At 33.7% G+C, this 25,424-nt stretch overlaps 3 protein-coding genes across 4 annotated transcripts; all 3 read right to left on the reverse strand.

The window, feature by feature from the left end:
- Window positions 1–1,525: 1,525 nt before the first annotated feature.
- LOC141402684 (uncharacterized) lies at window positions 1,526–1,920 on the reverse strand. Its single transcript, XM_073984441.1, has 2 exons — window positions 1,759–1,920; window positions 1,526–1,694 (listed from the first exon to the last, which is right to left on the reverse strand). The coding sequence occupies exons 1-2, from the start codon at window positions 1,882–1,884 to the stop codon at window positions 1,584–1,586; spliced, it is 237 nt and encodes a 78-aa protein (XP_073840542.1). The 5' UTR covers window positions 1,885–1,920; the 3' UTR covers window positions 1,526–1,583.
- Window positions 1,921–1,929: 9 nt separating this feature from the next.
- LOC141402682 (uncharacterized) lies at window positions 1,930–4,822 on the reverse strand. 2 transcript variants are annotated; one of them, XM_073984439.1, is made up of 5 exons: window positions 4,692–4,822; window positions 4,063–4,105; window positions 3,817–3,996; window positions 3,381–3,467; window positions 1,930–2,208 (listed from the first exon to the last, which is right to left on the reverse strand). In XM_073984439.1, the coding sequence occupies exons 2-5, from the start codon at window positions 4,099–4,101 to the stop codon at window positions 2,158–2,160; spliced, it is 357 nt and encodes a 118-aa protein (XP_073840540.1). In that variant the 5' UTR covers window positions 4,102–4,105; window positions 4,692–4,822; the 3' UTR covers window positions 1,930–2,157. The 2 variants fall into 2 exon arrangements, with proteins under 2 accessions (XP_073840540.1, XP_073840539.1); XM_073984438.1 differs by lacking the exon at window positions 4,692–4,822 and having other exon boundaries at window positions 4,063–4,627.
- Window positions 4,823–18,955: 14,133 nt separating this feature from the next.
- Window positions 18,956–23,369, reverse strand: LOC141401842 (uncharacterized). Its single transcript, XM_073982365.1, has 2 exons — window positions 22,085–23,369; window positions 18,956–19,421 (listed from the first exon to the last, which is right to left on the reverse strand). Exon 1 carries the CDS (start codon window positions 23,154–23,156, stop codon window positions 22,206–22,208), a length of 951 nt encoding a protein of 316 aa, XP_073838466.1. The 5' UTR covers window positions 23,157–23,369; the 3' UTR covers window positions 18,956–19,421; window positions 22,085–22,205.
- Window positions 23,370–25,424: the final 2,055 nt, after the last annotated feature.

Raw genomic sequence — 25,424 nt, forward strand, 5'->3', positions numbered from 1 at the left:
AGTAGGTTGGCCCGACACACTAGGTCCATCAAGAATGATCTTCACTTTCTAGAGAGGAAAGCCCAACGATACAGGAGAGAACCCCTTGCTCAACAAGCATTTCAAGTAGGTTTGTATAGCTTTCACATAGTCGCAGTTTCTAATGTAAACAAATATAGTGTGAATAAAGTCCACCACAAACCAGAGTAGTTTTTGCTCAACTATACTCGGGATATTGCAGTCGTCTAAATTTTTATAGGGCAAATGTTGATAGCACCATGCATAGCACTCTTCGTCTTTTAAAGGTGCGATGCCAAACCTAGTCATTTAACTTCAGTGGATAGTTACATCCCATTCTTGGAACTGAAGTTAGACCCAATTTTGTACCAAATTCTGAAAGAATTCAGAGATTCAGACCGAATTCGTAAAGAACTCTGAAAAAAATGTTAGCGGTAAATGTCCTAATATTTGTTTTTGTCGAAAACATATTGTGATTAAAAATATAAAGAAACTCTTATCACAATAAGGTAGAATCTATTCCATTTCCAATATTTCAACCATCTTTGATGGTCATCCTCAGGGATTGGCTTTCAAAAACAAGAACATTTGTTTTATGCAACTATAAACAATATGGTAGAAAACATAAAAAATTTCTAATTATTTTTTGTTGCTTTCAACATAAAATACAATTAATTATCATTACAGATACAAAATATTCGTATTTTTTAAAATAAATGACCACACTTAAATTTTTTTGTTCAACTCACTTTGATTTCGGTAGTGAGAAATTTCAGCACAAATTTGCCTCTTTTTCTCACTTTTTTTACATTTGTAATAGCTAATTTTTTCACGAACGTGAGTTTTGCTTACCCTCTTGTTGTTTATAATAAGGGAAGAGTGAGAACATAACAGCACTCACGGCGATATGATGTTTATAATAGGGGAGGAGGCGAGAAAGAGAAAACTCACGGTGAGATGCCGTTCATAATTGGGCTGACTGTTTTACTTGTTCCCATTAAAGTCTTTAAAAGGATCTTCTTCACATAGAAAACAATAGAAAGTATTTGTCCCATAAAGTACCTTTAAAAAGTTTTCTTCCTATAGAAAGAGCCTTTCTTCAAAATCCTCTAAAATTCCTACTTTCCACATAAGACTGTTAAATAATATTCCTCTATTAAATACCTTCCCAGATTTTATGGTAAACTTTATCATTTCATTATTCATTAATTAGGACAAGTCTCCTCTTACTATATTTTCGGAGATGTTCTTTTAGCTGTGCCCCCACAGCACAGAATATGGCTGACTTTCTAAACGAAGTGCTGCACTTTTATTTATTTATTATACCTACATATTAATTCCATGTGAGAAGAAGGCTTAAAATCCGTTTGAGTCCAGCATTATATCTTGGAAAACTTCTTGTTTCCATCAACGATATTTTCCAACGGTATGGAGGGGTTAAAGAAGCATTTTTTCCAAAGTTCTGATCACAGATTTCCTTTTCAATAGCAAAGTTGTAACCATTTCTTACTTCTTAAAATCCATTAACTTAATATAGCTTGCGAAGGTATAGCCAAACAAAGACATTACTAGCATTGCTGTGCTAACTACTCCATATTATCGCCAACACTGTTCGTAACACTCAACAATCCACTTAAAGAAGTCACCAGAATCTTTTCGGATATTCTCAATAATATTTGTATCCCGTATGTAAGTGGCTGTAACACATGAAACAAAAAACAATAACTTCTCCATTATGCGAATAGATTTTACAAAACTTACCGTTAATAATAGCAATAAAATAAAAACCAGTCTTTGTGCCAGAACAACAAACATTGAAAACGCCGTCAATATACCCAATAGCGTAACTAATGTCAGTACTTCAACAAGACGAACCGCAACAGGCATTTTTCGTATAATTTTGGCAAATATTCAAATAAAACAAACGACAAATTTGGTATATCTTTTTCATAAAAAAATAATTTTATTTGTAATTGTCAATTTCGACACATGCATTCTCTGTACACAAAACAAGTTCTGTTAAAAAAATATATTAACTCGTATATACATAATATAAAATATAAAACACATATGGCTCTTATTTATATTCTATAGGATTGTTGTTGTTAAGTAGTCTGCTATTTCATTTGTGCAAGTAACAGAGTTTTAAAATTTATTAATTTATTCGAAGAATTTTAAAATTATTTCCATCATCTTCGCCATACCCGTAACCTAAAAAATGAGAAATATTTTAAATAATTTCACGAAATGAGTCAACATTGAATTTTGCAAAATGAAACCAAAAAAAAGTAAAAAGTAAAAAGTGCGGGGTCGACTATATGATACCCAACACCACCGGGATTGCAATATAATTGGTAAGATTTTTTCTAGACCAAAGGCAGGGCAAATTCAATTCAATTTTCTGAGACAACAAGTACGTTGGAAATATTGGTGATGTTAGAACAAAATCAAGCACAAACACCTTAAAAATATAATTATTTAGTATATGCTTAATATCTGAGAATCAAACTGTTTTTCGTTATATTCGTGGATGTGGAAATATATTTTTGAAAGACTAAATTTGTTCTGAAATCTATTTTCTGAGTAATGAAATGCACTTCTGTACAAATTTGAAGTGACAATCAGCTTTATTCTTACTTTTTTTTGTAAATTTACCCCCAGTTTATGTATTTCGAAACGAAAATGTGTTCGCATGAAACACACCCAAACTTTAGTTTTTGAAATATTATTGCCTTTGCTTTTCCTTCAAAACAAAAAACAAATTTGAAAAACACACTCAAATTTGGTAGTTTTTCTTGCGCATTCATTTTCTTATCGACATACATGAACAGGCCCTTAGTTTTCAAAATGTAATAGGGTCTTCTCATGAAACTTGAAATTTCGAAATTTGCTACCAAAAAATACTGCTTTTCATCCTAAAGGTGTAATAAAAATGCCCTACAACAGTTCTGAATGCTTTATATTTACATTTTGATTCAAATTTGTTCTATTTTAGTGGATTTTCAAAATGTATTTATGTTTTTCCAGAGAAAATTTTTGGAACGACCCTTTTACTCAATATTTTCTTTGACAATTCAATTTAATAACAATGTTTGTTTTTGTAAAATTGTTAGTTGTTGCAGTTCATGCATATACCTTACATAAATTTGCCTTGCTTCTAGGTATTTTAAATGATCATTTTTTTAAATTACTAAAGTCTTTAGAAAAAGCAAATTGGGGTTCTTAATTAAGTTCTGATTGCCCAAACGTAATAGATTTTTTTGGCAACAATAGACAAAAAAGGACATTATGTCTCTGTATATGTGATATATGTACATAAATATTTAGTTTAAAAAAGCTTATTATTATATTAAATAATGTGGACACTAGAACTAGTTTCTTACAAATGTGTCCGCAACATAGGATAATGTCTGTTTGATTATATCCGTAATGGCTTCTAAGTCATAATATTGAAGGACACGGAAAACCACCTGTAATAAAAGACAAAACTCATTGAACGAACAAATGTAAATTTATTTTACATACACAAGATATGCACACAATTACATACATACATGCATATCGTCACCTGAAATGCCGAAATGCCCGAAGACGTAACCATCAAAATCAAAACTATACAGGAGAAGCAAAAAACGTTATAAAATGAAAAACTGTTTTATGGAATATTAATCTTATGAGGGTGAATATTTGGGATATAAATAATCCTATACGAATGGGAGTAATTAATGTCATTACAACAAAATCTGCAAAATCAGGTGCCGATATATATGTATGTATAAATAATTCGTAATAATTCCGAAATAATATCCTTCTACTTACAATTGCTGATGTTATTAGGAATAAAGGCCATATAATGCTAATGACGAATCTTGTTGTCCACACTATCGTATACCAGAGTATAAGAAACATTGCGATGTATGCAATGATTTTGCTTATTTCCGATGGAACGGTGACATTCTTTTGAAGCCATTCGAAGATCACAGTGTGCAATGGTAAGTCCTTATAAAGAAGGCCAAAAAATCAATGAAAACAAATTCTGTCGAATGCATGTACAATTCACCTTACCGTCCAATCTTCAGTAGTAATTTTTAGAATCTTTGTCATTTTACTGGGAATTTTTTAATCACAAAAAGTTTTATAATTATATTTTTAAATTCAACTGGAAATTTAAATACAGTCAAACTTCTCTACATTGTAGCCATTTTGGGACGAAACATTAAAACTTTATAGAGATACTCGTTATAGAGAATTTTCACTGTATTCAAAGTAAATACAATATCTTTACAAAGACGTATAGCAATAAAGACTCGAACAAATGCATTTTCCAAAAACATATGATAATAGTTCCACATTTTGGTTTCAGATGGCTACACAACTCACTGGAAATGATAACAGCAATGTCAATCGTTTTTGATTCCAATTTCTCGCGGCAGAAAACATTAACGTCGTGTTTTGTGGCTGAAATTTATTTCTTTTCTTTTTTTATTGTTCATTCAATGAAAAAATCAAAAGCGAATGCCGTAAAATTTGAGTTTTAATGTTTTTCTTGTCAATATTCCAATGAGTAACAGTTTTCGTTTAACAGAATGTTGCTATGATGTCGTAGCAACAGAGGTTAACTCCCTCTACAGTTAATTTTTCACAATTGACTTTTCCTATCTTATAATATTGACATCTTTGATCTTTAAACTTACAGGGCTGTTTATTATTACAATTGATGGTGCTTCGAAGAGGTAACAACACGTATAATTTTTAATTTGAGTGATTTGTTTTTGTTTATATCCCATTTGTTTACATTTTATCAAATGTACAATGATCAGCTGTTTTATAATGGTGTTCACACTGTACAATATATTTGTGAATACAAAAATAGCAATGTTCCACAACCAACAATAATGTACAAGTTCTGCTGTTATTACAATTTTTTTCTTTTCTGATTTATACTAGATTTTAGATTTATATGAATCATGGTACAAATACACAGGTAGCTGCATCGGCAATTGTTGGTAACATGAGGTGTCAAAATTTGACGCCAATTCAATGCACTTGACACATTTGGTCTGTTCCAGAACTGCAAGAATCTACTAATTTTTACTATTTTTTCCGATAACATAAAGGAAAAAATGTTATCGTAGTAAAAATAGTAGCTTCTTGCAGGTTCTGGAACAGAGCAATTATGTTACCATCGGCTGGCATGATAATGCTACCTGTATTATTGTACCATGATATGAATAAATAGCCGAAGGGCGGGGATTTACGAAAAAATAAAAAAATGTATATCAAAATAAATACCTAATATATGTATATATATATACTCTGTTCCAGAATCTTTCTACGATAACAGAATTTTTTTCTACGATAACAATTTTTCTCTTATATTATCAGAAAAAATAGTAACATTAATGTTATCAGTAAAAATTAGTGGAGGCGTTTAAAGCAATTTCGTAAAAAATTACCTTAAGCCACATACATATTACTAAAGATCGGACAAGGGACACGAATTTACATTAACCACCAAATGTTTTTCACATTTATGACATCAGATGAGGCTGTATTCTTGTCATGGCACAATTACCAAGGTAGTGGTATTGTAAAATTTTGAATATGTTAAGTAAAAACTTTATTTATGTTGTTGGAGAAATTACAACAAAAATAATAGGTCCGTTCGATAACTTGCGATGTTATGTTTACGGTAAAAAGTATTTGCAAGTACTTACAAGCATTTTGTAAAAGTTTGTACAAATTTGTACAAACTTTTGGGTTATCGAACAGACCTAATTTTTATAAAGGGATTTGACTTTTCATATTCCAGCGGCTGGTGTGATACCACTACCTGGGTAATTGTGCCATGAATCTTGTTCTACGAAAATTTTAAAAGAAAAATATTAGGTTTGTCCTTGTACTTTCTCAGTAAATATTACTCAGTAACTTCTTTTTAGAGAGTAAAGCATTTTATACCCTTTCAAAGGAAAAAAGTAAAAAGACAACATTTAGTAAAAATTTTTAATTTGATTCAAAGACATAAATACAACAAGATAAGACATTTTGTTTGCTATCATTCTTCAGTGAATGGCTTTTGAATTTAACATAATGTTATATCACGATATGGTGATATAACATTTTTTTCTTTTATACATTTTTACGTATTTAACCGAATTTACCGCTCCAATTGACATAGAATTATTCTTGAATAGATCCTTGAATTCATAAATTTCGTTTCTGATACCATTACATGAAATGTTCCTCCTTTGTTGCGATTTTGAATTAACTGCAACCTGTTAAGGGTAATGTTTCTACACAAAGTTTCGTAAACATTTTTTTGTTGCATGCATTTTGTCTGGTCTTTATTACTTTATCCCCCATTATTACAAGTCTTCTTTTGTTATATTTTTGTTATGTAACTAGGACGGAGTGTAAAGGGGGAATGAGTCATACCTAGATGTCGCTGGTATGCGTTTGCCATTGAAGTATTACGGTCTAGCTCAGTGGCCACTCCTGACCAGCCATAAACAAAAATATTGATTCATTATCAATACACATATTCATAAAAGAAACGCTTATTTAAATTAAAAAGAATTAAAGATGTTGTTGTTGTTGTTGATGGTACCCAAGATGTTTGCTGGGTTACCTTGCCCTCCCCATGGATTTTCTACAAAATCCCCAATGAGTCTCATCGATGATGATGATGACTCCCAAAAACTTCCATTGACTGACCCCTTCCCTTCTACATTACCTCATCACGAATTATTTACACATATTTACGAATAGGGTTTCATATAACAATGACAATTCAGGTTTTATTTGGATACCCATATGGTCCAAAACTATTTACATATTCATTAGTTTCCAAGGAAACATTTATAAAGACTCTACAAATTATAATTAAAAAAAAAATGATCAAAAGCAGATGAATTGGTTGTCAACCACAATGCCAGTGCTAATATGCACTTGTACTATGATATCAAAAGGAATCACTAACCCTATTGAGCTCAATTGGAATGATCCAGAATTATCAAAAAAAAATTTTGATGCTTAATTTTTATCAAACTTTGATTGGGATCGACATCCTCAAATAAATGACAAGGGTTTAAATCAATGAGAGAGGCAATTAAGGTCTAAATCAATGATTAAGATAATTAATTATTAATTAAAATAATTAAAAAGATAAATAGATGTATATAAATTTAGGCTTGATTCTTGACTACGTCTTAAAATTCTAAACTATATAATTATAAATGTATATGTATAAATACAAATGATTATATACATATATACACCATGTACATACATATATATAAGAAGGATAAAAGTCCAATGTCTAAATCATTGCGGTTTTACTAAGAAAGAATTTGTTAGTAGCCAAAATTGAATACTAGACAAGACCAATGTTATTAAGAGACAACGCAGTAACACTTCTCAGCACATAATTCACGTATACCGATTTGGTCAATTTTAAAAGAAAGAAATTGCTGAATGTCTGAAAGAGAAAATCAAGATTCTTACCACCTTATTTCATAAAAGCAATGATTAGTGCTCAGAGGCACACTATGAGAATAATGAAAGTATATGGCGCCAAAATGAGGGCCGAATGCAAAACTCTCACATTTTATTATTGGTGGCTAAAAATCTTCTCTTCTCTCTTTCAACTTCTTTTCCTCTGTTCTTTTATAAACTACCCTTCGGCACTTGTGACTAATGCACGTGGCAGTACACCGTTATGGTCAACAAAAAAAATTCACCGCTATAAAAAGTTGATTTACATATGTACATACGTGTATATATGTATTACACACATGTTCAGTTTAACAAATAACCAGATTCACTAAATTCAACAAAGTTTTGAAACTTCGAGAAAAAAAAATCCATTTACGTTAATTAATTTCAAGTCATGATCGGCTGGCCGTCGATTGTAAAATGTAAAAAATGTTGTTCCTTATTCCCCTGCCTGTGGCGGAGAAATAAGGATACTACTTTAAATGCAAATGAACAAACAGATTACACTTGTGGTGTACGCGTAAATAGGTTAGGGACAGATTTCACAGGCACTACACTTATTTCTACTTATCTGCATAACCCAGTGGGAGGCCTGTACAGGTTGATGGGACAGCCAATTGTAGTTGGTAGCCAGGTCAGCAAAATCCACTGCAGCAAGATCTTGATTTCTCACCAGGATGATGATGCACAGTACTGGGAGTGAAGTGGTGGCCTTCGAAGATAGTGTTTGCCGCCTTTTGATGTGTTTGATTTGCCGTTCAACTGCACGAGTGGGCGAATTGCACTATTAAATTCTTTTAGCACAAATTATGGTGACTTCTCCGTTGGGACGTTGACGACAATTTCGGCAAAAAAAATGCAGTACCCCGATTTACGTTTGGTTTGGCTACAACCGATTTAAAAAACTGGCGGTGACGGGCAATTATTCTGGTGGATTTTATCCAATACCACTAATGAATGGTTGTTAAAAGGTACCAAGCGTTTCTTCCTCTTCCACTAGAGAGTATGAACAACTTTTATTTCCAAATTATTTGCAGTCGTGAATGATGGTATAATGCACTACTGTGGTGGCTGTTAGGCTTGATATCGAATCACCACACGTTTCATAAAAAATTTATGTAACCAGCACAATTGGCGTTTTCGCCAAACCTTCTGTTAAACAGAACAAAAGAAGTGAGAAATTGTTATTGGAACAATGTTCCAAATTTCCACGCCGCAATGCTTGTAAAAAAAAAGGAAGAAAATGTGCTTGAGTACAGCCACACAAGTATCACAATTGTTTTCTTGAAGTGCTGATGACGATGTTAACACGGTCGTGGTTTTCAATGCAAATAAAAATTGCATTCTTCAGTTGACTCCACGGGACGAAAGAATTTGCAAATGAAATGGAAGAAAAAATGCCGCCATTTGCATGCCGGGTTGCCACCGTTCAAAAATTCTGACTGTCAAAAGTTTGGTTGTCCAATTTGTATTAAATGGCGTTCCTTACGCCGTCGCCAATCAGCGTCCGTTTACATTTACGAAATTTACTCGGTTTCGATGTAAACGGTTAACATAACAAACCCGAACACGTTGGCATAGGCCTGCCGAAGCCATACTGATTCGGGAAGTTAACCGATGGATGTTAAGGGTGGGGAAGAACCGCGACCCTGATTCAAAGTGAAACAAGAAAATCATAAAAGCTAAAGCCGGGCAACTATTTTGTTGGCACCATGTGCTGTAAATCCTTGCAATGATATACGCCTATCTTTCTACCGCGTAAGTCCTCAATTTCATATAGGGATGTTCCAACCTGTCTGGTATTTTCGAAATGAATCGAATCAAAAATCAATAAATCTTACAAAGTATCTCGAAAGCAGAAAAACTCAAAAATCCTGTAAAACAGAATAAATTGAGACAATAGATTATCTAGGCTGTGGTAGATCAGGGTAAAAGTTTGTAAGTCCGGGTAAAATTAATTCGAATAATATTCGAATCAGAAAAAGAAAGGTCTTAGCTGGTGAAGAAAAAAAAAAATAGGACTTCGATAGGCTCTTCAGTCCTCTTCGCCTACCCCTATTGTTCTATGAGGTAAACTGTTCAAACGTAGGAGTTGATTGTTGCCGGTTAGAATTTCCTCAAAGAGTTTCTCGAGGTCTCTTCAGTGTATCTTTAGTTAAGCATAGAACGGCTTTCTAAAGATACACTGGGAAATCGACAACCAGACAACAATCAGTCCTGCGGAAAATGCTCCAACTCAAGGTTGAGCGCTGCCGTCCGAAGGCTCTCCAGACTAACCGCCCCTACAACCTTAAGGTACTTCAAGCTGACCTCGAGTCGAACTGAAGACCAGTCTTCGGGTACAGTTAGTCCAGTTCTGTGTACACCCTGTGTGTACGTGAAAACAAACAGAAATATACTACTACTTAAAGCCTGTATATTTTAAGAGAAAGAACTAACATTCAGTAGTTTGAGCCTATCAAACACCTCCTGCCGTCTTTTAATAGAAATAAAAAAAACAACAAATGTCTTGAGGGCGACGACCCTATGCCTCACGCAATCGGAAATAGAATGGTAACTAGTACCACGGTAGAAAATTTCAGCAAAGTGAATAGTAAATCACTATCACTTCTGAAAAATCTGACCAAAACTAATGCACCACAGATCCCAATTGAAATCTCGAAAGGTTTCACCAGGTTCCACGACGATGCTTCACTTCAATTCTCAAACCGGAAACAGAAAAAAAACAAGTTTGCCAAAAGATCTTATCAGTGCAGGTGCCAGAAAAAAAAAGAAAACTAATATGTCTTAAATGCGCCAACAGTCGAACAAAAATCAATAATTTAATTTCCAAAAAAAATTCCAGAAAAATTTCCAATAATCTCGGGTCAAAATTATTTCATAAAATGTATAAGGTAATTGGTAGAAGGTTAAGGTATCAGCCAGGATAAAAAAAGAATAATCAACAACAACAAACTATCTTCATTATCTTTGAAAAGCGCAGTCAAAATTTTTCCCCAAAAATTTCAATTCTAATAAATCAATATATTAAAGCATCTATAATATCGCAAATCATGCAAAAGATCATAAATAATCAACTGCAGATGACAATATATTATAAAGCTTTAAAGAAAATCGAAGTATGATCTTAATAACATAGAAGTTTTGTCACAAAATTGCAACTTGACATAAACTCAGGCTTGCAAGACGACTAAAAACTCTTTTTCTTTAAGATGAAATTCAAGAAATGATGTTAAAATTTAATTGACCTTAAGTCGCAATTGGTATGGTGTAATATAACAACAACTCAAGACATACTGAAAACCAATCAAACAAAAATTCATACACCTAATGTTCAGGAACAATTCCCATTGATGGGAGTTGAACCTAAGGCATCGGCTTGTACGTTGGGCGCCATTGTTATGTAACTAGGACGGAGTGTAAAGGGGGAATGAGTCATACCTAGATGTCGCTGGTATGCGTTTGCCATTGAAGTATTACGGTCTAGCTCAGTGGCCACTCCTGACCAGCCATAAACAAAAATATTGATTCATTATCAATACACATATTCATAAAAGAAACGCTTATTTAAATTAAAAAGAATTAAAGATGTTGTTGTTGTTGTTGATGGTACCCAAGATGTTTGCTGGGTTACCTTGTCCTCCCCATGGATTTTCTACAAAATCCCCAATGAGTCTCATCGATGATGATGACTCCCAAAAACTTCCATTGACTGACCCCTTCCCTTCTACATTACCTCATCACGAATTATTTACACATATTTACGAATAGGGTTTCATATAACAATGACAATTCAGGTTTTATTTGGATACCCATATGGTCCAAAACTATTTACATATTCATTAGTTTCCAAGGAAACATTTATAAAGACTCTACAAATTATAATTAAAAATGATCAAAAGCAGATGAATTGGTTGTCAACCACAATGCCAGTGCTAATATGCACTTGTACTATGATATCAAAAGGAATCACTAACCCTATTGAGCTCAATTGGAATGATCCAGAATTATCAAAAAAAAATTTTGATGCTTAATTTTTATCAAACTTTGATTGGGATCGACATCCTCAAATAAATGACAAGGGTTTAAATCAATGAGAGAGGCAATTAAGGTCTAAATCAATGATTAAGATAATTAATTATTAATTAAAATAATTAAAAAGATAAATAGATGTATATAAATTTAGGCTTGATTCTTGACTACGTCTTAAAATTCTAAACTATATAATTATAAATGTATATGTATAAATACAAATGATTATATACATATATACACCATGTACATACATATATATAAGAAGGATAAAAGTCCAATGTCTAAATCATTGCGGTTTTACTAAGAAAGAATTTGTTAGTAGCCAAAATTGAATACTAGACAAGACCAATGTTATTAAGAGACAACGCAGTAACACTTCTCAGCACATAATTCACGTATACCGATTTGGTCAATTTTAAAAGAAAGAAATTGCTGAATGTCTGAAAGAGAAAATCAAGATTCTTACCACCTTATTTCATAAAAGCAATGATTAGTGCTCAGAGGCACACTATGAGAATAATGAAAGTATATGGCGCCAAAATGAGGGCCGAATGCAAAACTCTCACATTTTATTATTGGTGGCTAAAAATCTTCTCTTCTCTCTTTCAACTTCTTTTCCTCTGTTCTTTTATAAACTACCCTTCGGCACTTGTGACTAATGCACGTGGCAGTACACCGTTATGGTCAACAAAAAAAATTCACCGCTATAAAAAGTTGATTTACATATGTACATACGTGTATATATGTATTACACACATGTTCAGTTTAACAAATAACCAGATTCACTAAATTCAACAAAGTTTTGAAACTTCGAGAAAAAAAAAATCCATTTACGTTAATTAATTTCAAGTCATGATCGGCTGGCCGTCGATTGTAAAATGTAAAAAATGTTGTTCCTTATTCCCCTGCCTGTGGCGGAGAAATAAGGATACTACTTTAAATGCAAATGAACAAACAGATTACACTTGTGGTGTACGCGTAAATAGGTTAGGGACAGATTTCACAGGCACTACACTTATTTCTACTTATCTGCATAACCCAGTGGGAGGCCTGTACAGGTTGATGGGACAGCCAATTGTAGTTGGTAGCCAGGTCAGCAAAATCCACTGCAGCAAGATCTTGATTTCTCACCAGGATGATGATGCACAGTACTGGGAGTGAAGTGGTGGCCTTCGAAGATAGTGTTTGCCGCCTTTTGATGTGTTTGATTTGCCGTTCAACTGCACGAGTGGGCGAATTGCACTATTAAATTCTTTTAGCACAAATTATGGTGACTTCTCCGTTGGGACGTTGACGACAATTTCGGCAAAAAAAATGCAGTACCCCGATTTACGTTTGGTTTGGCTACAACCGATTTAAAAAACTGGCGGTGACGGGCAATTATTCTGGTGGATTTTATCCAATACCACTAATGAATGGTTGTTAAAAGGTACCAAGCGTTTCTTCCTCTTCCACTAGAGAGTATGAACAACTTTTATTTCCAAATTATTTGCAGTCGTGAATGATGGTATAATGCACTACTGTGGTGGCTGTTAGGCTTGATATCGAATCACCACACGTTTCATAAAAAATTTATGTAACCAGCACAATTGGCGTTTTCGCCAAACCTTCTGTTAAACAGAACAAAAGAAGTGAGAAATTGTTATTGGAACAATGTTCCAAATTTCCACGCCGCAATGCTTGTAAAAAAAAAGGAAGAAAATGTGCTTGAGTACAGCCACACAAGTATCACAATTGTTTTCTTGAAGTGCTGATGACGATGTTAACACGGTCGTGGTTTTCAATGCAAATAAAAATTGCATTCTTCAGTTGACTCCACGGGACGAAAGAATTTGCAAATGAAATGGAAGAAAAAATGCCGCCATTTGCATGCCGGGTTGCCACCGTTCAAAAATTCTGACTGTCAAAAGTTTGGTTGTCCAATTTGTATTAAATGGCGTTCCTTACGCCGTCGCCAATTAGCGTCCGTTTACATTTACGAAATTTACTCGGTTTCGATGTAAACGGTTAACATAACATTTTGGATTTACCGAACAGATTTATAGCGTTCCGCTTAACTTAAAGTTAAAAGTGATGGTTGAATTTCAAGGAGGAGCTTCTTGGCATTAACTTTCAATGTAAAAGTTATATTTTTAATGCCTCCAAATTGGTTTATTTTTCGTTTTCAAATCCATCAGATAGTAAAAGAACACATATAATAATGGCCCTATGTCTTTGTTTGATTAATATTGATTGTGATACATATTTGAATATTTTAAACTTTTGACAACTGCTAAAGCTACAAAATGTTACTGAACAAAATTACTTCAGTAAAAATTATAAGTTCTCAGCAACAAAAAATTCAAAACAAGTCCAAAGACATAAATACAACAAGATAAGACATTTTTGTTGCTATCATTCTTCAGTGAATGGCTTTTGAATTTAACATAATGTTATATCACGATATGGTGATATAACATTTTTTTCTTTTATACATTTTTACGTATTTAACCGAATTTACCGATCCAATTGACATGAAATTATTCTTGAATAGATCCTTGAATTCATAAATTTCGTTTCTGATACCATTACATGAACTGTTCCTCCTTGGTTGCGATTTTGAATTAACTGCAACCTGTTAAGGGTAATGTTTCTATACAAAGTTTCGGAAACATTTTTTTGTTGCATGCATTTTGTCTAGTCTTAGTTGTATTTATGTCTTTGACAAGTCTCTCAATTCATTCTCTTTTACTGAACATTTGTGTAAAAAAAAAACAAAAAACAACATTCAGTAATTATTTGTAATAATTTTTACAAATTATAGAGTACGCAGACGCACTTATTCTTTATAAAATATTTCATTTGTCATTTTTTTCATTGTCATTTTTCCTTTATAAACGTTTGCATTTCAAATTTTCATAGAACAAGAATTGAGCCCCACTATCTTTTTCAACTCTATCTTAGGAAATAACGCTGCAGTCATCGGCGTAAGAAAATTGAAAAATTGAATTGAAAATTGAACAGAAGTGAGGATATACACCACCATGGAGTACCCCTTGCTATTTTCTTTTTTTGGATTTTACAGCGCTGCATTCGACGAATGACTGTCTTCCAGCCATATAATTTGCCAACCATTCTTCAGGGAATTAGGGAGGGAGTTGTAACTAATGTCATATTGAAGTGTTGTATGGCAGACCGTGTCAAAGGTCTTTCACAGATCTAAAGTCTCGAGTGGGGCGTTTACAATATACATAATTATTCTGCTATTATTGCCGAGGCTGTTGTCGTTGTTGATATATGTATCTGCCAAAACTTTAAATTGCTAATGTATTCCAATAAAACTATTGTACAGCTGTGGTTATAATAATGGCAAATGCCTTTATTTTCACACTCATAGATTGAAATGGATTTCACGGGATCGTTTTATTTTATAGAAATATCTATTTGTTGATTTAAGTAAACTCTGGTTTAATCATAGACACACATACATATTTAAAGATGTAATGATTTTTTTTTTTTCAATTTTTATGTAAATAAACTCTTCTTCAATGAGAAACATATTAGCGTTGATACCTTTGTTGCAACAAGGTGTGTAGGTAGATATCTTGTCATCATAAAATGTACACTTCTAAAATAACTTTTGGAAAATGGACTACAAAATTCCACATCGAAATAATGTACAGTCAGGGACAAAAGTTTACATACACTCCCTAAATCTCGGGTATTAGGGTTAGTAGTGATTTTTATGAAATTCCAAGTATGCAGTTTTATTTCGTCTCACTAATAAACAATATTTAATAGAACAAAAGTATATTCCATAATACAAATAACGGTAAATTTTACAAAAACCTAAAAGTGATGGGGACAAAAGTTTACATACACCCCAAGGAATTATGCGTATTGCCGTGCAATTTATGGAATTAACAGCAAAATTTATACATTTTATTGTTTTGGCGAATGCCTCTGGGTGTTTGAGATATATTTTAGAGAAAAGAAAATAATTTTTGGGGGTCAAATGCCATTATTTAAGGTCAAACTTCTTGTATAGCTTGTTAAAGCTGAACCTTGCTTAATTCTTTGCGTTTTTAGGTAATGCACTTTAAAAAAAACACAAAATTCGTGTCAGATAACAAATTTTGAGACCCTAGAAAGCTTTGGAGTTGTTCTTGTGCAAAATATTGCTTCTTGGACGTCGATAAATGCCCGCTTTTCATCAGATTTCCCAGGAAGTTAATAGATTCCCCGGAATTCTTGGCGCAAATTACATATAGAAGGCCTTGAATTGCCTTGTAATATGGTCTGATACAATCCTCTGGCATCAATTGAATCAGAAATGTGAAATATTCTGTTACAAACCTGTTCCCGAAGCTTCCAAAGCATCAAAATGTAAGCACTACCAAAAAAGCATGAAATTTGTACTGTGAACGACGTCGTTTTCGTATTATGATCATTACCGTCACTATAGGGGCGAAAAGTTTCGTATAATTGTACATTTCTGAGTTAATTGATGCCAGAGGATTGTATCAGACCATATTACAAGGCAATTCAAGGCCTTCTATATGTAATTTGCACCCAGAATTCCGAGGAATTTATTAATTTCCTGAGAAATCTGATGAAAAGCGGGCATTTATCGACGTCCAAGAAGTAATATTTTGCACAAGAACAACTCCAACGCTTTCTAGGGTCTCAAAATTTGTAATCTGACACTAATTTTGTGGTTTTTTTAAAGTACATTACCTAAAAACGCAAAGAATTAAGCAAGGTTCAGCTTTAACAAGCTATAGAAGAAGTTTGACCTTAAATAACGGCATTTGACCCCCAAAAATTATTTTCTTTTCTCTAAAATATATCTAAGACACCCAGAGGCATTCGCCAAAACAATAAAATGTATACATTTTGCCGTTAATTCCATAAATTGCACGGCAATACGCATATTTTCTTGGGGTGTATGTAAACTTTTGTCCCCATCATTTTTAGGTTTTTGTAAAATGTACCGTTATTTGTATTATGGAATATACTTTTGTTCTATTAAATATTGTTTATTAGTGAGACGAAATAAAACTGCATACTTGGAATTTCATAAAAATCACTACTAACCCTAATACCCGAGATTTAGGGGGTGTATGTAAACTTTTGTCCCTGACTGTACATACAATTAAGTTTTATCAAAATAATTATCATGTGTAATAATTATCTCGTGAAAAAATAGTTTTGCAAATATGAATGTGTGTATTCATATCATATGTAGATATGTACAGTGAGTGTCAAAAATATTCGGTTTTCAATTTCACCAATAATAACACCTCAGTATTTTAGAAGTCCATGCCCAATATTCAAAAAACCAAATACTTAAAAAAATGTTGGTCCTGTGGCAATTAAAAAATGTATGTAACATGGGTCCATGGCAACCCTATAAGCGAGAATAACAAAGAAGAAGTTGTTAACCCTGTTTTCAATGCGTCAAAAATATTCGGTTTTTGTAACTTTTGTTAAATATTTTGGCAAAAAACCGGCCAATATCGAACTTTTTCTACAATATTAGAATAAATTTCCGGAACAAATTGAATACTCTACCACCTAACGGAAAAAATTTAAAATTTTTTTTTTAAAGTGTAAGTTTTTCCTATGTTGCCGGCCTTCGGCCGGGGATTTAAGACTTTCTCCTATGGACAGGAGCCAATTTAGGGAACGAAAACAACATTTTTTTTTAATTTAAAAAATTTTCTTACTTTAACAAGGGAATTTTCGGAACTTAAGAGGCCCATATCTCAGGAAGTATGGACTTCCCCCCGGAAAATTTTATATATTTGTGATCAGGACAACAAGATCTACCTGTGGTAATTTTTCCAGATTTTTCCGCCAGGTGGGAGAGTATTCTATTTATGCCAAATTTCCATAATTGCGAACAGAATCTTTGTTCCTGTGTGTAAAAATATCATATTTCATAGCAAATTATCAAAATTTAGGGCCAAAGAAAAACGTTATCCCAGAAAGGAGAAAACTGTTTATATTTTATTATAAAAACGGCAGAAACAAAGGGAATTTTTGGTTATTTTTGAATAATTAGTCGAATATAGTTGAAATAATGTGCAAAAGTCACGAAAATACAGAAATAATCGATTTCGTGAAACACATATGCCAGTCAAACCAAGAACTGGGATGGAAGGTAGAGGAATTTCCTGGAAAATTACGGATAAACCGCTCTTAATTTTCTTGAAATTGATCACCGAGCCCTAAATGACTTTCAGAAGATAGAAAATATGCACTTACATTTCAAAAAAATCGCAAGGATAAAGCCTTTCATGGCCTTGTAACACATCACACGCCATCGGCTTGTTTACATAATCAAAAATCTAGTTCAAATTTCGCCTTGATGTACCTTCAAAACTTGATGTACATCAGAAACTTGGTGAAATGGAGTTAGTTTTGAATGCCTAAGCAGGAAAATCAGTATACCACCAAGTTTCAGGCCTTTCTGTGTGCTCCAATACAAAAAGTACAAAGGAGCTTCCAGGAGACGTGTATTTATCAATGACTTATGATCTGTTACAAGGCCATGAAGTGCTTTATCCTTACGATTTTTTGGAAAGTAAGTGCATATTTTCTATCTTCTGAAAGTCATTTAGGGCTCGGTGATCAATTTCAAGAATATTAAGAGCGGTTTATCCGTAATTTTCCAGGAAATTCCTCTACCTTCCATCCCAGTTCTTGGTTTGACTGGCTTATGTGTTTCACGAAATCGATTATTTCTGTATTTTCGTGACTTTTGCACATTATTTCAACTATATTCGACTAATTATTCAAAAATAACCAAAAATTCCCTTTGTTTCTGCCGTTTTTATAATAAAATATAAACAGTTTTCTCCTTTCTGGGATAACGTTTTTCTTTGGCCCTAAATTTTTAAAAATTGGCAATGAAATATGATATTTTTGCACACAGGAACAAAGATTCTGTTCGCAATTATTGAAATTTATTCTAATATTGCAGAAAAAGTTCGATATTGGCCGGTTTTTTGCCAAAATATTTAACAAAAGTTACAAAAACCGAATATTTTTGACGCATAGAAAACAGGGTTAACAACTTCTTCTTTGTTATTCTCGTTTATAGGGTTGCCATGGATCCATGTTACATACATTTTTTAATTGCCACAGGACCAACATTTTTTAAGTATTTGGTTTTTTGAATATTGGATATGGGCTTCTAAAATACTGAGGTGTTATTATTGGTGAAATTTAAAACCGAATATTTTTGACACTCACTGTATATTAACTACATATGAATTGTGGTTATGAAGTACTGATCTAAACACAATAATAAAACGTTAAGTTGTTCTTTTTACGAATAGATACATACATACATACATGATGATGATGTTGTTGATGATTGTTTAGTTACACAGTTAATTTAAAATAATACAAATTCAATAACGCTTCTGTAATAATAATTCAATTTTCTTTTTTAAGAGTTGTGTTTTTTGTTGTTCATTATATTTATACATATGTCGTATGTTTATGGAAAAATGCCAATATTTAACATCTAACTTTATTAATCAGATTTTTTTGAGGATGTAATTTAATTAAAACATAAACAAGTACTTTTGTAATTTACATACCATCTATTGGATATCGGTTATATAACAGTCATATAAAGAAAAAAATCAATGCAAATTTTTTGTGATATAGGATAAATTTGATTGTTTCTGGTATAGAACAATGGTCACTTAAAAACTAAAAAAATATATGTGTACATTAAAATAATCTTAAGAATTCAAATTACATCGTCTGCAAGAAAACAAATAGAGTAATCGTCAAGTTTTCTCCACACAAACTCTAATTTTTTTGTCCAAGTAATGAAGCAATCTCTATTTATCCAGACGACATATTATACGGCAGCCAAATTAGGAAACAAAAACAATCTGAAAAGACAAAAATGAGCAAATTTCGAAAAGTTTGTTAAGTATAATTTTTCGAACCCAATGTTATATTAAAAAAACTACAAAAGTGTCAGTCGGGTTTGCCGACGGAGTTATAAACTCAGTAAACCGAATATGGATCATTTTCCCAGCACATCACTCTTTCTCCTGAAATATTTATTATATAGGCACTTGGCATTTTGATAATTGCAAAGTGCCCCAAATGTCCCTCTGCATGTTTAAAAAGATCCCATTGACATTTCTGGAGTTTTGTATTCTTTCTATTACATTAAACTGGTCTATAAATATTTTTAACTATAGTTGTTATAGCAGTGAATGATAGAGTCATATGTTCGTTTTCCTGTTAAATCTGACTCTGGTCCAATCTCCAGGTCTGGTTTGTCGAGGCTGCTGATGTTCTTCTGTTGCGATGGGTAAGTGATGTACTCTGTATATGGGATTCACACGATAGTTGCTTAATTAATCAGCGGTTGTGCCCATGCTATTTCCACGGCTGCGGATTCTTCAATACAGCGCTGCCACCTCTGTGCACCTATGCTTGTATTTGTATCGTTTACTATCGTACCTTACATAGGAGACATAAATAGTCTGTTCCAGAACCTGCAAGGATCTACTAATTTTTGCTAGGATAACAATTTTTCCTTTATGTTATCGGAAAAAACAGTAAAAATTAGTAGAGCAGTACTGGAACAGACCAAAGATTATGTTTTAATTTCAAAGCAAATAAGTTTCGAACAAGCGAAATGTCTAAATAAATAGTAGACCTAAAAAAGAACAAGACATCCCCAACAGCATTTAATGAAATTTATAACCCCACCGGGGCCAAATGCTAATCATATTTGAGGCAAGTTTCTTTTGTAGGTATAGCTAGGAACGGATCAGATGGACTTGATACTTTTTAAACTATCATTTTACATCCGTTTATCAATTCACTCCCCCGAATAGAGATGAGTCATCTGCAATGGATTCCGAGGAAAGATCGAGGGAATAGTGGATTTCATGAGTCGGAAAAATGTCAGTGTCGCAGCGTTGCAGGAAACCAAGCTCAACACCAACTGCAGCTCACAGCGTTGTGATGGTTACACAGTACTGAGGACGGGTTGCAATAGAAGTGGAGGTGGATTATGGACTGGAATGTATGGCGGTGGCAGTCAGCTGTGGAACTGCTCAGGTAGAGTTGCTGAGCCTATACATTCCGGCGATATATAGCTGTAATCCAGGTTATAGACCCAACATTAGCCCGCTTTTGGAAGGTAATAATCGTCTGATCTTGAGGAACTTTAATGCTCATCATGAGTTTTGGTATTCGGTCCTCAGAAACGACCAGAGGATTATAGTGCTGCCTGAGCAGATTAATATCCCAACATTTTGCACGGTCAATGAGGAAACTCCTACCAGAATTAGCGGAGAGTGTTACAATCCGCTAGAAATATCCACCGTATAACCTTGTTTGACAAATGACGTAACTAGCAACACGTCGTTTCTCTTGGATCAGACCATCTTCCCATAATTGTCTCCATCAGCAGATCGTCCGATTTTATCACTTCTGAACGCCGAACTTTCATCAATCATAGGGAACTAATTGGCCGGAATTCAAAGAGTTCACTAATCTGCCCAACCCTACTGATGTTAGAATAGCATAAAGGACGTTCCGTGACGTCATCACTGATGCAGACGCTCGCCATATATCTACTGGGCGAATCCCCGAAGGTAGGAAAGTCCTTAAACTCCCTATTAAGATAAGCATATTGAACTTTTATGAGGGGGAGAACCCGAAGGACTGCACCGGTATAATTCATCTTTAAACTTGATCTAAGTTTGGAAGGAATAATACATGTTGGCCCCTTGAGGATTTACAGTGCCCGCCAGACTGACGAACGGACAAGATATCTGAAAGGAAAAGAACAACATCTCGCCTGTTCAAGAAGTTGTCGAAAGTTGGACAAATCCAACACGGCTACGCAAATGTAATCATTCTACCATTATATGATAAAAATATATACTTTTTATCTCCCTAGTCGCTATAACGGGAAGTTTGGAATTTTCCCAGAAAAAGTTATACTGCAGTAATAAGCATCATAAAGAATGACTGTGGTAAAAAGTTGGGAACAAATTTACTATTCTCCCAGCTGCCCAAAAATCTGATTTTTTTTAATTGTAAATTTTTCTAACTAGCCGGCCTTCGGCCAAGGATTTAGAACTTCCTCCTATGGACAGGCGCAAATCTAGCGCACGGAAACAACATTTTCTTTTAAATTGTAAATTTTTTCCAAGCAGCAGGCCTTTACACAAAGCAATTTTCGGAACTTCAGAGGTTTATATCTCGGTAAGTATGGACTTCCTCCCAACGAATATCATATTTTTGTAATCAGGACGAAAAGATCTATATTTGGTGAACATTTCAGATTTTTCCGCCTGCTGGGAGAATAGTAAATTTATGCCAAAAGTCGAAAAAATCGGGGAGGAAATGCCAGAAGGAATAGGATTCTTATCGAAATAATATGTAATGTGGCTTCAATTGTCCAATACGTACATTTTTGAATCTTTTCCCACCACCATCTATATATTTTTTATTCGTAGTTATCCTGATTATATCACAACAAATATCTTATGCTAAATACACATGTATGTATGTTTATACTTACAATTACGACAATTTGCGAGTATAATCCTTCTCTCCACTTTATACTTTATATCATTATCTGTTACTCCAGTAAAATTTTACCCGCAAATGTGTTTTTCTCTTTTTCTTGATATAATAACTCTTTACTTGTTTATTGACAGACTTTCAATGCTGGCCAATAATTCATCAGCCGTCTGTGAAACAACCTGTTCTTGATCATCGCGGGTGCTAAGGTCTTGTAGACGTTTCTCTAGATTTGAGAGATCTTCTAGTTCGCGCTGTTGCTTGGCCATATATCTTAAGATGAGTGCCGTCAACATACACATATCTTCGAGAATTTTACTAGTTTCCGGTGTGGGATTCTCATAACGGGTACGCAGTAGTCGTAACTTTGCTTCGGCCAATTCTAAGGGCGTCTTACCACTACGATCATACATGTGTACGCTGGCACCTCCCTGCAGCAAGATACGAACAACAACATTAAAATTATTCGAACTCGCAGATATTACAGCCAGATGTAGCGGGGTGTTACCCAGAGAGTCTACAACATTAGGATTTGCTCCGAATTTCAACAGTTGTTGGACAATTTGTATGTAACCACGACATGCAGCTAAATGTAACGGACTGCGTTTGTACTCGTCCGCAGCATTGGGAATTGCTCCCGCCTCAAGCACTTTTGTCAGTAGTTCTATGTTATTGGTACATGCTGCGTAGCGCAGTTTCCGCCCAGCCGACTCGGCAAATATATTATTATAGCTGAATCGCAGTTTACTCTTAATACAAGTGCGGGGACGCATTTTGAAATTGTGACTGCTGGAGGGCAGGGTGCTGGGATGGATAATGCTGGAATAGTCCGACGACTGCGATGACGAGCTCAATGGCAGTGGAGGCAAGGTAGGAAATGCAAAATGCTCTTCCGAATTCAAATGGAATGCATTGGGATTGATTGTTGGCCATTCATGTGTATTCGGCGATGATGTTGGTGTGGGCGGCATTATTGGTGGTGGCGGGGTTATCATAATACTCGCACTGGCTGTTACTACTCCATCATTGCTATCATTACTTGTGTCAACACCTGAGTCAGCTGAAGCCATTCGTAAAGATTGTATTGGATTACGATAGGCTTTAATATTAACTTAGTTGAAGTTGTTCCCAACTGATCGTTGTTGTTGATTAGTTGTTTATGTTATGTGTTGGATAAAGGAAATAGTAGAAAAACTTTGTGACTACGGATGAAAGAAAATTTAGTTTGTTTTGTGTATTTTGTTTTTTCTTCTCTTTTTCGCTTCCTTGTTTTTTTCATTTATTCATTTTGTTTTTTCTCGTGGTTCCGATATTTTCGATTATTATCGATTTTTTAGAGAACATATGCCTCGATTGCTATCGATATTATCGTTAAGTTGTCATTAGAGCTGGCAAAAAATCGATGGCACTATCGATAAAATCGATTATTTTTTAAAAATTAAATATCGATAGATAGATAGTTTTGCCTATCGATATTATCGGAACAAAAATTCCCAACGTAAAATTCATTGAAATAAATAGAAATTTCGCTGCTTTTCGGTCTTGTGTGTGTGAGAAAGTAAGTCCGTAGTTACACGTACACATTTTTCGGAATAATAATATTTTTATAAAATAAAAGCAATTGTTTATTCTCCTTTACATTTCAATTCAATTCAATTTATTTTCATAAATGGGAACCTAGCCCATAGGGCCAAGAGCGGTTCCAAAAGCTACAAAACATACACTACTCCAAAAGCTTAAAACTAACAATACATTAAATTTAATAGTCTTAAAATTCATTAACAGGATGTAATTAAAGAAAATATGAAGATCTGTTTAGTAAATCAGCTAAGCAATATTAAAAATAAGGAACATAAACAATCATAACAAAAATTTGTACTAGTCGAAAAATTATTAATCTTCAAAATCACTCCGATTGAAATATTCAAATAACTTTCTTTTATAACAGATTAAGGAGCCACTGAATGTCTTAAGATCTTGCGGTAAACCACTACTCTACTACTTGTGCAAAATGTCAAGAAAAGCATTGACATTTCCGCCATTTTCATCTCCAAATTAATGGCGTTGACAACTTAACGATAATGTCGATAGCAATCGATATTTTAAAAGATTATATCGAAAATATCTAATGTTGGGAATATCGATGTTTTGCCAGCTCTAGTTGTCATCACCCATGGTACAATAAAGGTCTGTTCCAGAACTGCAAGAATCTACTAATTTTTACTATTTTTTACGATAACATAAAGGAAAAATTGTTATCGTAGTAAAAAATAGTAGATTCTTGCAGGTTCTGGAACAGAGCATATAATAGAGGTAGTAGAGCTGGCAAACCATCGATATTCCCAACATTAGATATTTTCGATATAATGTTTTAAAATATCGATTGCTATCGATATTATCGTTAAGCTGTCATCACCATTAATTTGGAAAAGAAAATGGCGGAAATGTCAATGATTTTCTTAAAATTTTGCACAATTAGTTTACAGAAATGTGAGGCAGAATAAACAATTGCTTTTATTTTATAAAAAATATAAAAAAAATACATTTTACTTTACAGAAAAATGTGTACGCGTGACTACGGGCTTACTTTCTCACACACACATAACCGAAAAGTAGCGAAATTTCTATTAATTTCAGGTTAGGGGTTGTTATTCCGATAATATCGATAGGTAAAACTATCTATCGATATTGAATTTTTAAATAACAATCGATATTATCGATAGTGTCATCGATTTTTTGCCAGCTCTAAGAGGTAAGCCAGTGGTGGGATTCTGTAAAGCGGGGTAAACACGATCAGTTTTGACTGTCGATTTTTAGGAATTATCGATTACTGTCAAACAGTCCAGCAACCAGAAAATATTTTGTGGTTGCCTGTAGTGGGATTCTGTAACTCATTTTTGCTGTTACCGACAAAAATCGGTAAAATTAAATCGCAAAATTATGACTAAAAACATAAAGAAAAGTTGGCATCACTGTTTGTGTCGGTAGAGGCTAGCGACTGCTTTTTATTCATCGTTAACTTACCGACAAATTTCGATAATTATCGAAATTATAAGCATTTTAATTTTACCGACAATTATCGATAACAGCAAAAATTAGTTACAGAATCCCACTACTGCTGACCGATTATTTGAGCAAAACTGATCGTGTGTACCCCGCATAACTCATTTTTGCTGTTATCGACAAGATCTATTTAAAAGGTCACGTAAGTAGCACAACAACAACTCTATTTTGGCCGAAAATTCTTCAATATGTCAAAATGTTTGTTTACGTTTTCATACAATTTATTCACAATAACAAAATATTTGACAGATTGAAACCAATCAGCTGGCCGTTTT

Source organism: Musca autumnalis, unplaced genomic scaffold (genome assembly GCF_047663935.1).
Source record: "Musca autumnalis isolate F117 unplaced genomic scaffold, ASM4766393v1 scaffold_4, whole genome shotgun sequence".
In the NCBI taxonomy this organism is placed as follows: Eukaryota; Metazoa; Arthropoda; class Insecta; order Diptera; family Muscidae; genus Musca; species Musca autumnalis.